The sequence below is a fragment of the Microcebus murinus genome, chromosome 6 (assembly GCF_040939455.1).
Source record: "Microcebus murinus isolate Inina chromosome 6, M.murinus_Inina_mat1.0, whole genome shotgun sequence".
NCBI classification, from domain to species: Eukaryota; Metazoa; Chordata; class Mammalia; order Primates; family Cheirogaleidae; genus Microcebus; species Microcebus murinus.
In genome coordinates this window covers 36148227-36161964 of record NC_134109.1, presented here as the reverse complement: position 1 = coordinate 36161964, position 13738 = coordinate 36148227, and the positions used below count along the sequence as shown (strand labels likewise).

General features: G+C 40.7%; 1 protein-coding gene across 1 annotated transcript in view; it reads right to left on the bottom strand.

Annotated features, from left to right (window-relative positions):
• ESR2 (estrogen receptor 2) overlaps positions 1 to 13738 on the bottom strand; it is a 69934-nt gene that overhangs the window by 14012 nt on the left and 42184 nt on the right. The window contains exon 7 of the mRNA XM_012777675.3: positions 10709 to 10842. Within this exon, the coding sequence (XP_012633129.1) occupies positions 10709 to 10842 (134 nt within the window). The remainder of the gene's footprint in view (positions 1 to 10708; positions 10843 to 13738) is intronic.

Here is a 13738-nt window from a genome sequence, read left to right as displayed (position 1 = left end):
TCAAGCGATTCTCCTGCCTCAGTCTCCCAAGTAGCTGGGACTGAAGGCGTGCACCACCCATGCCTGGATAATTTTCTATTTTTTGTAGTGATGGGGTCTCGGGGTCTCCCTCTTACTCAGGCTGGTCTCTTGAATTCCTGGTTTCAAGCAATCCTCCTGCCTTGGCCTCCCAGAGTGCTTACTCTTAATTTGGCTATGCTATTATGTTAACTACAACACTTGCATAACACCTTTGAGTTTATAAAAACACCTTAACAGTAGAGGAAGGGGCGGGGAGAAAAAACCAAAACACCTTAACATTGTAACAGGTTGTTAAATGCAACATTTTCTGTTGTCTCTGTATTTCAAGAGCCATATCAGAGGCTGAGTATAATACAATAGTTCCAGCTACCCCCACATCCTAAACATGTGCGGTGGGATACGATTTGCTAAGAGTCAAGTTAGAATGGAGTCATCCTTTCCCTCCACTCCCCACAGAGAGGAAGATATGCCTCTTCTACTTAACTCCATAAAGGATCAGAACTGATTAACCAACTATATATATCCTTTGTTGTAGACCAAAAGCATTATATCTAGTTCACTTTGACATCCTTAGTATTTAGAAGTCACTGACATACACCAGGAACCGAGTTGAAATTAATTGATTTATTTCATTTTTTAAGAGACAGGGTCTCAATATGTTGCCCATGCTGGACTCACACTCCTGAGTTCAAGCGATCCTTCCACTTCAGTCCCAAGTAGCTAGGATTACAGGCACATGCCACTGTGCCCAGCCTGAGTTGAAATTTATTTGGGGCCAGGCTCGGTAGCTCACGCCTGTAATCCTAGCACTCTAGGAGGCTGAGGCGGGAGGATCGTTTGAGCATAAGAGTTCAAGAACAGCCTGAGCAAGAGCGAGACCCTCTCTCTACTAAAAAATAGAAAACGTTAGGTGGGTATGGTGGCACGTGCCTGTAGTCCCAGCTACTCGAGAGGCTGAGGCAGAAGGATTGCTTGAGGCCAGGAGTTTCAGGTTGCTGTGAGCAAGGCTGATGCCATGGCACTCTAGCCTGGGCAACAGTGAGTGTCTGTCCATGAGTTGGAAAATATTCTCTGCTCTTCAATTTTGAACAAGAGTATGTGTAATCTTGGTATTATTCATTCCTTAAATGTGTGGTAGAATTCTCCCAGAAAGGCCACTTGGGCCTGAAGTTTTCTTTGTGGGGAAGTTTAACTACACATTAAATTTCTTTAACAGACATATGGCTAATTCATGGTTTTTAAAAAATTTGTTCTTGATTATACTTCAGTAATTTGTGTCTTTCAAGGAATTTGTCCATTTCATCTAAGTATTCAAATGTATGGGCATACAGTTCATAATATTCCTTTTTATTTCTATTATCTGCAAAATATAGTTATCTCTCTTACTCCTCGTATAGGTAATTTGTATCTCTTTTATCTTGATCAGTCTGGATAGATGCTTATCAATTTTATTTATCTTCTCAAAAGAATCTTTTAATTTCCTTGATTTCCATCTATTGTTTTCTCTTCTATTCTACTAATTTCCACTCTTATTTCTTTTTGTCTGCTTACTTGGGATTTCATTTGCTCTTCTCTTCCTAGTTTATTAAGTTTGGAAACTGAGGTTATTAATTTGAGACCTTGCTCCTATTCTAATGTGGTCCTTGAGTGTTATACATTTCCCTCAAACTATTGCTTTAGCTACATCCCACAAATTTTGCTATGTTGTTCTTTGATTTTCAGTTAGTTCAAAAATACTTTCAAGTTTTACTTTTGATTTTTTTCTGTGATTCATGGGTTATTTATAGGTATGTTGGTTTCCAAATATTTTGGAAATTTTCTAAGATCTATTACTGATTTCTAATTTAATTCTATTGTATCAAAGAAAATACTGCATATGACTTTAGTCCTTTTAAGTTTGATATTTGCTTTATGGCCCAGAATATGATCTTGGTAAATATTACATAAACATTTGAAAAGAATATATCTTCTGCTGTTGTTTGGTGGCGGGTTCTAATAATGCCAATTAGGTCACATTGGTTAACTGTCTTGTTCAAGATTTCTCTATACTTCCTGATCTTCTACTTGTTCTATCAGTTATTGAGAGAGGGATATTAGGATCTCCAACCATAATGAGGCATTTGTTAATTTCTCCCTAAAGTTCTATCAAACTTGGCTTCATATATTTTAAAGTTCTGTTATTTGGTGCATAAACACTTAAAAATTTTTGGCCGGGTGCGGTGGCTCACGCCTGTAATCCTAGCTCTCTGGGAGGCCGAGGCGGGCGGATTGCTCGAGGTCAGGAGTTCGAAACCAGCCTGAGCAAGAGCGAGACCCCGTCTCTACTATAAATAGAAAGAAATTAATTGGCCAACTAATATATACAAAAAAATTAGCCGGGCATGGTGGCGCATGCCTGTAGTCCCAGCTACTTGGGAGGCTGAGGCAGGAGGATTGCTTGAGCCGGAGTTTGAGGTTGCTGTGAGCTAGGCTGATGCCACGGCACTCACTCTAGCCTGGGCAACAAAGCGAGACTCTGTCTCAAAAAAAAAAAAAAAAAAAAAAAAAAAAAAAAAATTTATATCATCTTGACAAATTTACCCATTTATCATTATGAAATGGCCTTCTTTATATCTAGAAATGTTCTTTGCTCTAAAATTTGCTTTGTCTAATAAAAATGTAGCCACTCTCACTTTCTTTTGATTAGTCTTAACATTGTATGTCTTTCTTCATCCTTTTACTAATAACTTATTTATACCTTTATATTTCAGTGGGTGTCCTGTTAGCAGCAAGCAGTTGCATCTTGTTTGTGTATTTAGTCTGACAATCTTTTCCTTTAAATTGAGGTGCTTGGCATATTTATTTTTAATGGAATCACTAATGTGATTGAGTTTAAATTTACTATCTTTTTTCTTTTTTGAGACAGAGTCTCACTCTGTGCCCGGGCTAGAGTGCCACGGAGTCAGCCTAGCTCACAGCAACCTCAAACTCCTGGGCTCAAGCAATCCTTCTGCCTCAGCCTCCTGGGTAGCTGGGACTACAAGGCATGTGCCACCATGCCTGGCTAATTTTTTCTATATATATTTTTAGTTAGCCAATTAATTTCTTTCTATTTTTAGTAGAGACACAGTCTCGCTCTTGCTCAGGCTGGTCTTGAAGTCCTGAGCTCAAGCAACCTTTCCACCTCAGCCTTCCAGAGTGCTAGGATTACAGGCGTGAGCAACTGAGCCCGGACTACTATCTTATTCTTTATTTGTATTATCCTTTTAGTTTTTTCTTTTTTTTTTTTTTTTTGCCTTCTTTTGGTCTATTTTTTATGGCTTTATTTTATCTCCTTTGTTGGTGTATTAGCCCTAACTTTTTGAGAATTACTTTATTGGTTGCATATTTAGTGGTTATATATGATATACATTTTAGTGCAGTTTATCTTAAAGCAATACTATAGCATGTCATGTATAAATTGAGAACCTTACAATAGTATTATTTGTCTTCTCCCAGCCTTTGTGCTCCTTTATGTTTTAATTCTACATAAAGCCACAATACATTATTTTCCCTTTATATACTAGATTTTCTTTGAAAGACAAACTTTTTTTTTTTTTTTTTTTTTGAGGCAGAGTCTCGCTTTGTTGCCCAGGCTAGAGTAAGTGCCGTGGCGTCAGCCCAGCTCACAGCAACCTCAAACTCCTGGGCTCAAGCAATCCTGCTGCCTCAGCCTCCCGAGTAGCTGGGACTACAGGCATGTGCCACCATGCCCGGCTAATTTTTTCCTATATATATTAGTTGGCCAATTAATTTCTTTCTATTTATAGTAGAGATGGGGTCTCACTCTTGCTCAGGCTGGTCTTGAACTCCTGACCTCGAGCTATCCGCCCGCCTCAGCCTCCCAGAGTGCTAGGATTACAGGCATGAGCCACCGTGCCTGGCCTGAAACAAACTTTTAATTAATAAGAAAAAACATTACTATGTTTATCCACATTGTTATCATTTGCAGTATTATTTCTTTGTGTATATCCATGTTTCAATCTTATATAATTTTCTCCTGCTTGAGGACTTCCATTAATATTTCTTATAGTACAGCTTTTCTGGTAGCGAATTCTTTCAGTTTTTGTATGTCTGAAAATATTTTTATTTTGCCTTGATTTTTGAAAGACACATTAATTATGTAAGGAATTCTTTTGTGACAGTTTCTTCTTGAAGTACTTTAAAGATGCTGTTCCCTCTTTGACTTACATTTCAAAATAGAAATTTACTGTCATCCTTATCTTTATTCCTCTGGATATAATGTCATTTTTCTCCAGCTGCTTTAAAATTTTTTCTCTTTATCATTGTTTTAAGCAATTTGATAGGCCAGGTGCGGTACTTTACACTTGTAATCCTAGCACTCTGGGAGGCCAAGGCAGGAGGATCTCTTGAGGTCAGGAGTTCAAGACCAACCTGAGCAAGAGTAAGATACCCATCTCTACTAAAAATAGAAAAATTAGCCAGGCATTGTGGTATACATCTGTAGTCCCAGCTACTCGGGAGGCTGAGTAAGGAGGATCACTTGAGCCCAGGAGTTGGAGGTTGCAATGAGCTACAATGACACCATTGTACTCTACTCAGGGAGACAGAGTGGGGCTCTGTCTAGAAAAAAAAAACAGAAAACAGGAAACTGAACCCCTCTGTCCTCACTACCCCTCATATTGAACAAAATAAAAAATTAGATTGGTGAATCCTTTCCAGAAAGTTTTCAATTTACTTTGCCCAGATCCATCAGAGGAATCACTATCTCTGGCAGTATAGCCTTATGAAATGTGTTCCTTAATAAGACATGAAGTCAAAATTGCCCCTTGACCTATGGGCTGCAGAATGGATATTGTGTTAATAGGCATAAGAACAACATTAATCCCCTTGTACATCTCTATCACAGCTCTTGGGTGACCAGGTGCTTTGTCAATGAGCAGTAATATTTTGAAAGGAATTTTTTTTTGAGCAGGTCTCAACAGTGGGCTTAAATATTCAGTAAACTATGCTGTAAACAAATATGCTGTCATCCAGGCTTTGTTGTTCCATTTACAGAGCACAGGCAGAGTAGATTTAGCATAATTCTTAAGGGCCCTAGGATTTTCAGAATGGTAAATGGGCACTAGCTTCAACTTAAAGTCACCAGTTGCATTAGCCCCTAACAAGCAAGTTAGCCTATCCTTTGAAGCCAAGCACTGACCTCTCCTCTCTAGCTGTGAAAGTCCCAGATAGCATCTTCTTCCAACATAAGGCTGTTTTTTGTCTTTGCTGAAAATCTGTTTAGTGTAGCCAACTTTCTTAATCTTAGCTAGATCTTCTGCATAATTTGTTGCAGCTTCTACATCAACACTTCATCTTGCACTTTTAGGTTATGGAGGTGGCTTCTTTCCTTAAACCTCATGAAGCAACCTCTGCAAGCTTCTGACTTTTCGTCTTCAGCTTCCTCACCACTCTCAGCCTTCACAGAATTGAAGAGAGCTAGGGCCTTGGTCTGGATTAGGCTGTGGCTTAAGGGAATGCTGTGGCTGATTTGATCTTCTATCCAGGCCACTGAAACTTTCTCCATATCAACAGTAAGGCTATTTTGTTTTCTTATCATTCATGTGTTCACTGGAGTAGCACTTTTAATTTCCTACAAGAATTTTTCCTTTGCATTTACAACTTGGCTATTTGGAGCAAAAGGCCTAGTTTTGGGCCTATCTCAGCTTTTGACATGCCTTCCTCATGAAGATTAATCATTTCTAGCTTTTGATTTAAAGTGAAAAATGTATGACTCTTCTCTTCACTTAGTACTCAGAGGCCATTGTAGGGTTAACTGGCCTAATTTCAATGTTGTTGTGTCTCAGGAAATAAGAAGGCCTGAAGAGAGGGAGACAGATGGAAGAACAGCCAGTTGGTGAAACAGAGCACACATTCATCAGTTAAGTTTGCCACTTTATAAGGGTACAGTTCATGGCACCCGAAAACAATGACAACAGTAACATCAAAGATCACTGATCACAGATCACCATAATAGATATAATGAAAAAATCTGAAATATTGCAACAGCTACTAAAATATGACAGAGACATGAAGTGAACATGCTATTGGAAAGTGGCACTTATAGACTTGTTCAATGCAGGGTTGCCACTAACCTTCAACTTATAAAAAATTCAGTATCTGTCAAGTACAGTAAAGCAAAACGTAATAAAACAAGGTATGCCCGTTATTCATGAACTTTGTGGTGGGATGTAGTTAAATTACTTAGCAATAATTTGAACCTTCAGGACTGCTTTTAAGTTTTGTTTGGTAGGACCATACAGCCTTTAGCCTAGAGCTAATTTTACTCCACTACTAAGGTAATACCCAATGTCCAGTGTATGGCAAGGTTTTCCCCACTGGCTGGTGAGAACAGGAACTGTTCTTGGCCCTGTGTGAACTTTGGGGATTCTTTTGCCTATTCCTTTCGGGTGGCTCTTTCCCTGCCCTCAGCTAGTATTCCCACAAGCATGAGCAGATTGGAACTCAGATGAAGACTGGAAGAGGTTCCTCTGCAGAGCTCCAAAGTTCTATGTGTAGCTCTTTCCTCTCTAGTACTGTCCCACCAGTCGTTGCTTCCTTAGCTGCCCCAGATTCAGAACTCCATCCCTCGGATCAGGGAGACCAAGGAAGATCTGCTGTTACTTGGTGTGGGCAGGCACCACCCAATTAGCTAAAGGCCCAGACAGAACAAAATGGGAAGGGGAATCTGTGCAATCTCTCTCTGTCTCTGAGCTGGAACACCCATCTTCTCCTGCTCTTGGACTTCAGAACTCCAGGTTCTCCAGCCTTTGAACTCTGGGACTGGCACCAGTGGTCCCCCAGTTGCTCAAACCCTCAGCCTCAGACTGAGAGGTACGCCATCACTCCCCTGGGTTCTCAGATCTTTTGACTGACACTGAACTGTGCTTCTGACCTTCCTTGGTTCTCCACTTTGCAGATAGCATGTTCTAGAAGTCCTCGGCCTCCATAATCATTTGAGCCAATCTCCATAATAAATCTCCTCTCATGTACCTGTATCTCTCTCTCTCTATATATATATCCTATTGGTTCTGTTTCTCTGGAGAAACCTGATTAATACACAGCTCCTGCATTGCAACCTGGAAACTAGCTCCAGGCAGTAAACTGGGCATTTGAAGGGCCCGAATAATTTGTGTCCCTTCTCAGGGTCACTTGTAGGTGGCCTGTTGTCCAATGTCTGTTTTTTTATATATAGTGCATCAATGTTTTTGGATTTAAGGTGAGGAGGTAGATTCCATCCCTATTTTTGTTGTTTTTAATTTAGGTGCTACAAAAAATCCAGAAGAACAAAGCCTGTACGTGCAAATCCATAAAACCTAAATAGAAAAGACTCACCTCTCCTGACAGTGGAAATTTTCCAATAGAAACATAATCCCATTTTCCTCATAGCTAAGCTGAACAGAATGAATTTGTTTTGACAATTGTTATGACTACCAAGAAAGGAACTTTCTGAAAGGAAGATTTCTTAAATTTGGATTTACTGTAAACACATTTTACTCATTTACCGCCACAAGTGGTAATTGCTTCGCATGCCTCCCGCGCCTTCTGTAATTGTCTTGATCCGGCAGCTCTGTCAGATGCTGCGGGAGGGATGCGCAGCCTTCGTCTTTCCCATTGGCACTGATGCTGCTTCTAGCTTTGACAACAACACAATATGATGTCTCAGAGGCTACAGCGACGTTAAGGAGCCATGCCAAGCAGAAGGCTTTATGCTGCAAAGTGTTGTAACAACAAGCAAACACTGCTTTCCAAGGAGCACTTTGCTGCACAGAAAAGAGTTCTGAATTATTTCTGAAAGTGAGGAAAGCCCCATCCTCTGGCATTGGATGATCCTCCACTGCCAAGACAGGATCATACCTGTCAAGAAATCTTCCCTTTAACAAAGAAAGAAACAGCAGCGTAAGTGGGAGGCAACGTCTCTAGGCCGGTTGGAAAAGGTCAGAAAAAGGCGATTTTCTTCCGTGATCAATTTCAAATGTCCTAGCTGGACATTTCGTACATGCACATCAACTTAATCGTTGATGTAAGCTGGGCCCTCATAGTATTTTGTAAAAGGTGCATGGTGACAATACATGGAGTCGGATGTGTTGGGTGCAAGGGAAACATCCTGTCAGGCAGGTAAGGCCAGACAGAGACCCAACTAGGAAGTACTCAAAGGTTGCCTTCAGGGTCTCTATCCCTTCACATGGCCCCCGGATTCCTGCTTCATTCCTTCTTCCCTGTTCTTCAAGGCTAAGCCCACCTGCCACCCAGACCCAACCAGCTCCTGGACAGCATCCTACGCTCTCTCCACAGCCACTCAAAGTATGGTGTGTTACCAGTCCACAAAGACATAAGTGGAAATTGAGTGTAAGCATTTAGAAATTTTATAGCAATTGACTAAATAGTTTTAAATTATCAATATAACTAATAATATAATAAACTAGGGCTTATATTTTACTCTTATTTTTCTACTAATTCATTTTATTATATTTTACAAAGGTAACTATCCTTACAAATTTAGAAATTAAAAAAGAATAAGGCTGGGCACAGTGGCTCATGCCTATAATCCTAGCACTTTGGGAGGCCGAGGAGGGAGGATTTCTTGAGGCCAGGAATTCAAAACCAGCCTGGGCAACCTAGCAAGACTCCATATCGACAAAAAATAGAAAAATTAGCTGGGTGTAGTGGGACATCTGTAGTCCTAGCTACCTGGGAGGCTGACGCAGGAGGATCACTTGAGCCCAGGAGTTTGAGGTTGCAATGAGCTATGATGACACCACTGCACTCTAGCCTGTGTGACAGAACAAGACCCTGTCTCAAAAAAAAAACAAAAACACCAAATTCTGGTCTTTCGCCACAGATAGTTTGAGAATCACTGCTCTGTGTGTTTCCCTTTCCCCCTCATCAAAACTATGCCATTGTGTAAGAGTCTGTGAGAGGGGAGATGTGTATGGGCAGGGGGAGGTCAGCTAGCCTTGGATCAGAAGGCAGCCTAGGACACATGCAGCCACAGGTCCTGCAGTGAACTCTGGCTTCAGGACTACCGCTTTGGCTGAGTTAAAATACAGAGACATAATACAGTCTAACATTTCCTTGTTGTTTCAAGCTCTGAGTTCTAGGATTGGATAAAATCTAATTAATAAAGCCCCATATGTTGTTCAAATAAAGATATCTATAAGTCATCAGGTAAGGATTAAACCTGGATATACATAGTATCTGAGAAAGAAAAGACATCAAGAACCTAACGGCCCAACAAGGGTAAATGGCTAAGCAAAGCAATTAATACCTGGCATGGCAGCTGCATCGACACCAGGTAGACAGTAAACTGTGCAGCATGGCAACTGCATAGACATTCAGAAGTGCATACAAAATAACGTCTCTATTTACTACAGTCATGTTTATAATGGTTAAAAAAAAAAAGAGGACCTAGATGTTAAGTAAAGGCTCATCAATGCAGAGAAGGTTGCACAATTTAGTGCAATGCCCTCATTTCAAAGATTGAGTTAGATCTCTCCTAGTTGACCTGGAGGGATTTCACAACAATTTGAAAAGTAAAAAAGCAAGAGGGAGAGGTATCTGTATTTTAAAAATGAAACCCTATCCTAATATACGTCGGAGGTTAACTATTACTTTAAATGATTATTGCAGGATAGAAAAAGGACAGGGGAGTGTGCACAAGCAGGCACTAAAGGCATTAAAGAATGGCCACCAAAGACAGTGATTATCTTGAGGGCAGGTATTCCTGGTGATTTTATTTTCTTCCTTGTATGGGTTTCTTTTGTTTGAATGCTTATAATAACCAAGTATTATCTATATAAGAAAAAAAACAGCAAAGCTAAACCATCCACATATCCTAGACACCTTCCCCATTTCCCACCTTTACCTCCTACTTTCCCCTCAAGCCAGGTCCTCCCCTCTGACCCCACCACACAGTTAGTTAGTTCAGGCTCTCATTGTCTCTAAAGGCCTCTGTGAGGAAGCCAGAGTCACCCTGTGAAACAAGTATCTATGCTCGAAGGTCCCCTGCCTGAACCTCTTCTAAGGCTTCTGATGCCCACAGCAGCATTTGTAATCTTCAGCCCTGCAGTTTACAACCTTATCTGCCCCCTCTGCTCTTCCCTGAAGCCTCCTTCAACATCTTTCCCTTCTGCGTCCACTCCAGCATCTCTCCTCCTTCTATTTTCCCACAGATAGTGCTCTGTGTGCACTTCCATTATCATGGTGAGATTATTTTTAATGATTTGTTTTCTCTCCCTCCCTCCCTCCCTACACTATGAACTATTTGGAGGCAGGACTGTATCTCAAGTATCTCGAATGAATGAATCTGTAAAAAGTAGAACCCAAAACATTAAGTATAAATGCATGTCAACCATATAAAATATCTCTATAAACATTAAAGAAAAGCTGAAAGATAAACATTTTAAAGTTCGTTTTTCTTTTCCCGCAAATGGCTTGAGATACTTTTTAAATTTATTGCCATTCACCTAATGTATAGTTTATACTCAGATTACCAAAAGTTGACTATAGGGTAAATCCCTATAAAAATAAATCAGAATTCAAAAAGGAAGCCATTTTATCCTTTTTAAATAAAATAGAAGTCCAATACTCTTCCTAACACCATGCTGGTTCTAGAAGCAGCGTGTCTCTCACCAATAAAACCCAGCCCAGCTGCGTGGTTACTCACTGGAGTTGAGGAGGATTATGGCCTTGACACAGAGATACTCCTTGTGTTGGAGTTGTAACTCTCGAAACCTTGAAGTCGTTGCCAGGAGCATGTCAAAGATTTCCAGAATTCCTTCTACGCATTTCCCCTCATCCCTACAAAAGTTCATTTGGAAATTGAAAGAACACAGCTTCAGGCCACCATCAAAAAACAATGAGTGTTTTATTTTTAATCTCAAATTTCATCTTGTAACATGTTAAAGTTAAGATCTTATTGACTATTACAAAATGTGAATGAGACTTTACCTAGCAATATGAAATTACTAAAATTATCTTCATATAAAGACAGGGCATTTCCTATAAATCCCTAAAATAAATATGCACATAAATACCATTTAGGCAAAAGTGTGCATTGGAACTACATTTTGCTTCTACCTGTTCACCAAATGTTTTCTCACAAGAACACCACTTCTGTTGATTATTTTCACTCTAAATCATTTCAGTCAACCAGCCCACACATGACACATATTACTAAAGGGAGATAGTAATACTTCCTGATGGGGAAGATGGAATAAGTAAGACTGAGTGTTACAGAAGCAAATATCCCAAGAAGAAATAAATCTTTATATCTAGGGTTCAACTCTCACTTCCTAGTGGTCACTTAGAAACTGGTGTAGCCACTAAGAGGCATTTAAGTGTAATTTGAAAAAAGCAAATAAAACATACAAAGAAATCACAATTAGAGAAGCTGGATTAGATATGGAGATGGGGAAATCTTTTACTGGAGATTATTTTTAAACAAATGTTTTAGAGAAACTTTGAACCATATAATCAAAATTCTTTTCAAAACTCCTTATGGACGTAAATTTTTAAATATACTTTTGAAGTAAATTACTTAAACTTTATCTAGAAAACACCAGCTTGTATTCACTCCAGCCAGACATATTATTCCACCTCACTGCTCCCAAAAATTTTCTATTATTATCAGGCACAGAGTTATCGGAAGTCCTTGACAAGCAGTTAGATGACTTTGTGGTGAAACCCTCGTTCACTCCTCAAAGCCTGCAGCACGCAGGGAAAGGCAGTGGGTCTCTGCGAGTTCCATTTTTAATCTATTTAGCAGCCCTTGAAGGGAGCTCAAGGTCCTCAAAGAACTGGCTGCTCCCCTCTTCCTTCCCCCAACACCAAGCCAGGACATTTCTAGCAATGGTGGTATTTGGGGGACAAGCTTCTGCAGAATTTAAATGAACTGACATTACTAGATACCACCAATTCATCCTGGGGAAGCCTTTCCCATCGGGTGCCTTTCCCATTAGGAGCCACAGCTCGCCAGGGTCCTGCATTCCAAAGCAGTGGCACTTTCCCACCCCACCCCAGACTCTCTTACACACAGCTACAAGCATGCAAACTGCTCACTGACAAACAAGCATGGTAACTTCAGCAAACAGTTGCAATTTTCTGTAAGTGCACAGGTTAAGTGCTCACCAGAAGTCACTCATAGGGAAAGGTCATGTTGGAGAATCAGAGCCCTGGGCAAAGAGTATCAAAATCTGTAAGAAATCTCCAACCCTCCCCGAACCACCTCCCTTGCTCTGGGCTCTCAGGCAGACTGGTACAGGCGTCTAGTGAGGACGACACAGGCCCTGCACATAGTGGACACACAAGAAACACTCGTTCACTGAATGTCCCTGGTGCCGCACCAAGTCACTTTGCCTGGGGACAACTAATTATTGGAAATTGTAACTGTTGGGCTTGAGAACATTTGATACCAAGAAAAGGTGGTTTTCAAATATCTCTGTGGGGTGAAAACAAAATATCCGCCAACTCCTGCATTGATGGTTTAATGGTTGGGCTCTTTACCCTTCTGAGTCTCTGAGTCTGACATGGGATTATGCACCCATGCATACCACACACATACCTACCCCCCACACACCCAAGTGGCATGGTAAGGGGACCCATCTGAAATAAATCTCATGTTCTATAAGTTGCCACTTGTGCTTAAGAACAATCCCTAAATATTGAAATTGATATCATTTTCTCATTAAAATACATGCAGGTTTTAATGCAAATTCATAGTTCAAAAATAGAAGGAGAGTTTACATACTGGGCTATCTTAAGAACTAATAGGCCGGGCGCGGTGGCTCACGCCTGTAATCCTAGCTCTCTGGGAGGCCGAGGTGGGCGGATTGCTCAAGGTCAGGAGTTCAAAACCAGCCTGAGCAAGAGCGAGACCCCGTCTCTACTATAAATAGAAAGAAATTAATTGGCCAACTGATATGTATATAAAAAAAATTGGCCGGGCATGGTGGCGCATGCCTGTAGTCCCAGCTACTCGGGAGGCTGAGGCAGAAGGATCGCTGGAGCCCAGGAGTGTGAGGTTGCTGTGAGCTAGGCTGACGCCACGGCACTCACTCTAGCCTGGACAACAAAGTGAGACTCTGTCTCAAAAAAAAAAAAAAAAAAAAAAAAAGAACTAATAAATGCTGCAACTCACAGTAATCAGAGTATGTATCTCATGGAAAAAGTGAATTTCTAAACAGAATCTAAAGAACTACGTCTGATTGCTTTCTTTTTCGCAGGTGTGACAGCCAACCATTTCATTCGAAGGGTGGCAAAGTTAGAATATTTTTATTCACTTCATAGGCTGCAGAAACCAAATACATTTCTATAAAATAAATAAAGATAGCGGCAATAGGCCGGGCGCGGGGGCTCAGGCCTCTAATCCTAGCACTCCGGGAGGCTAAGGCGGGCAGATTGCTCAAGCTCAGGAGTTCAGCCTGAGCAAGAGTGAGACCCCGTCTCTACTATAAATAGAAAGAAATTAATTGGCCAACTAACATATATAGAAAAAATGAGCCAGGCATGGTGGCGCATGCCTGTAGTCCTAGCTACTCGGGAGGCTGAGGCAGCAGGATTGCTTGAGCCCAGGAGTTTGACGTTGCTGTGAGCTAGGCTGATGCCCTGGCACTCACTCTAGCCTGGGCAACAAAGCGAGACTCTGTCTCAAAAAAAAAAAAAAAAAAAAAGATAGGGGCAATAAACTACAATACCT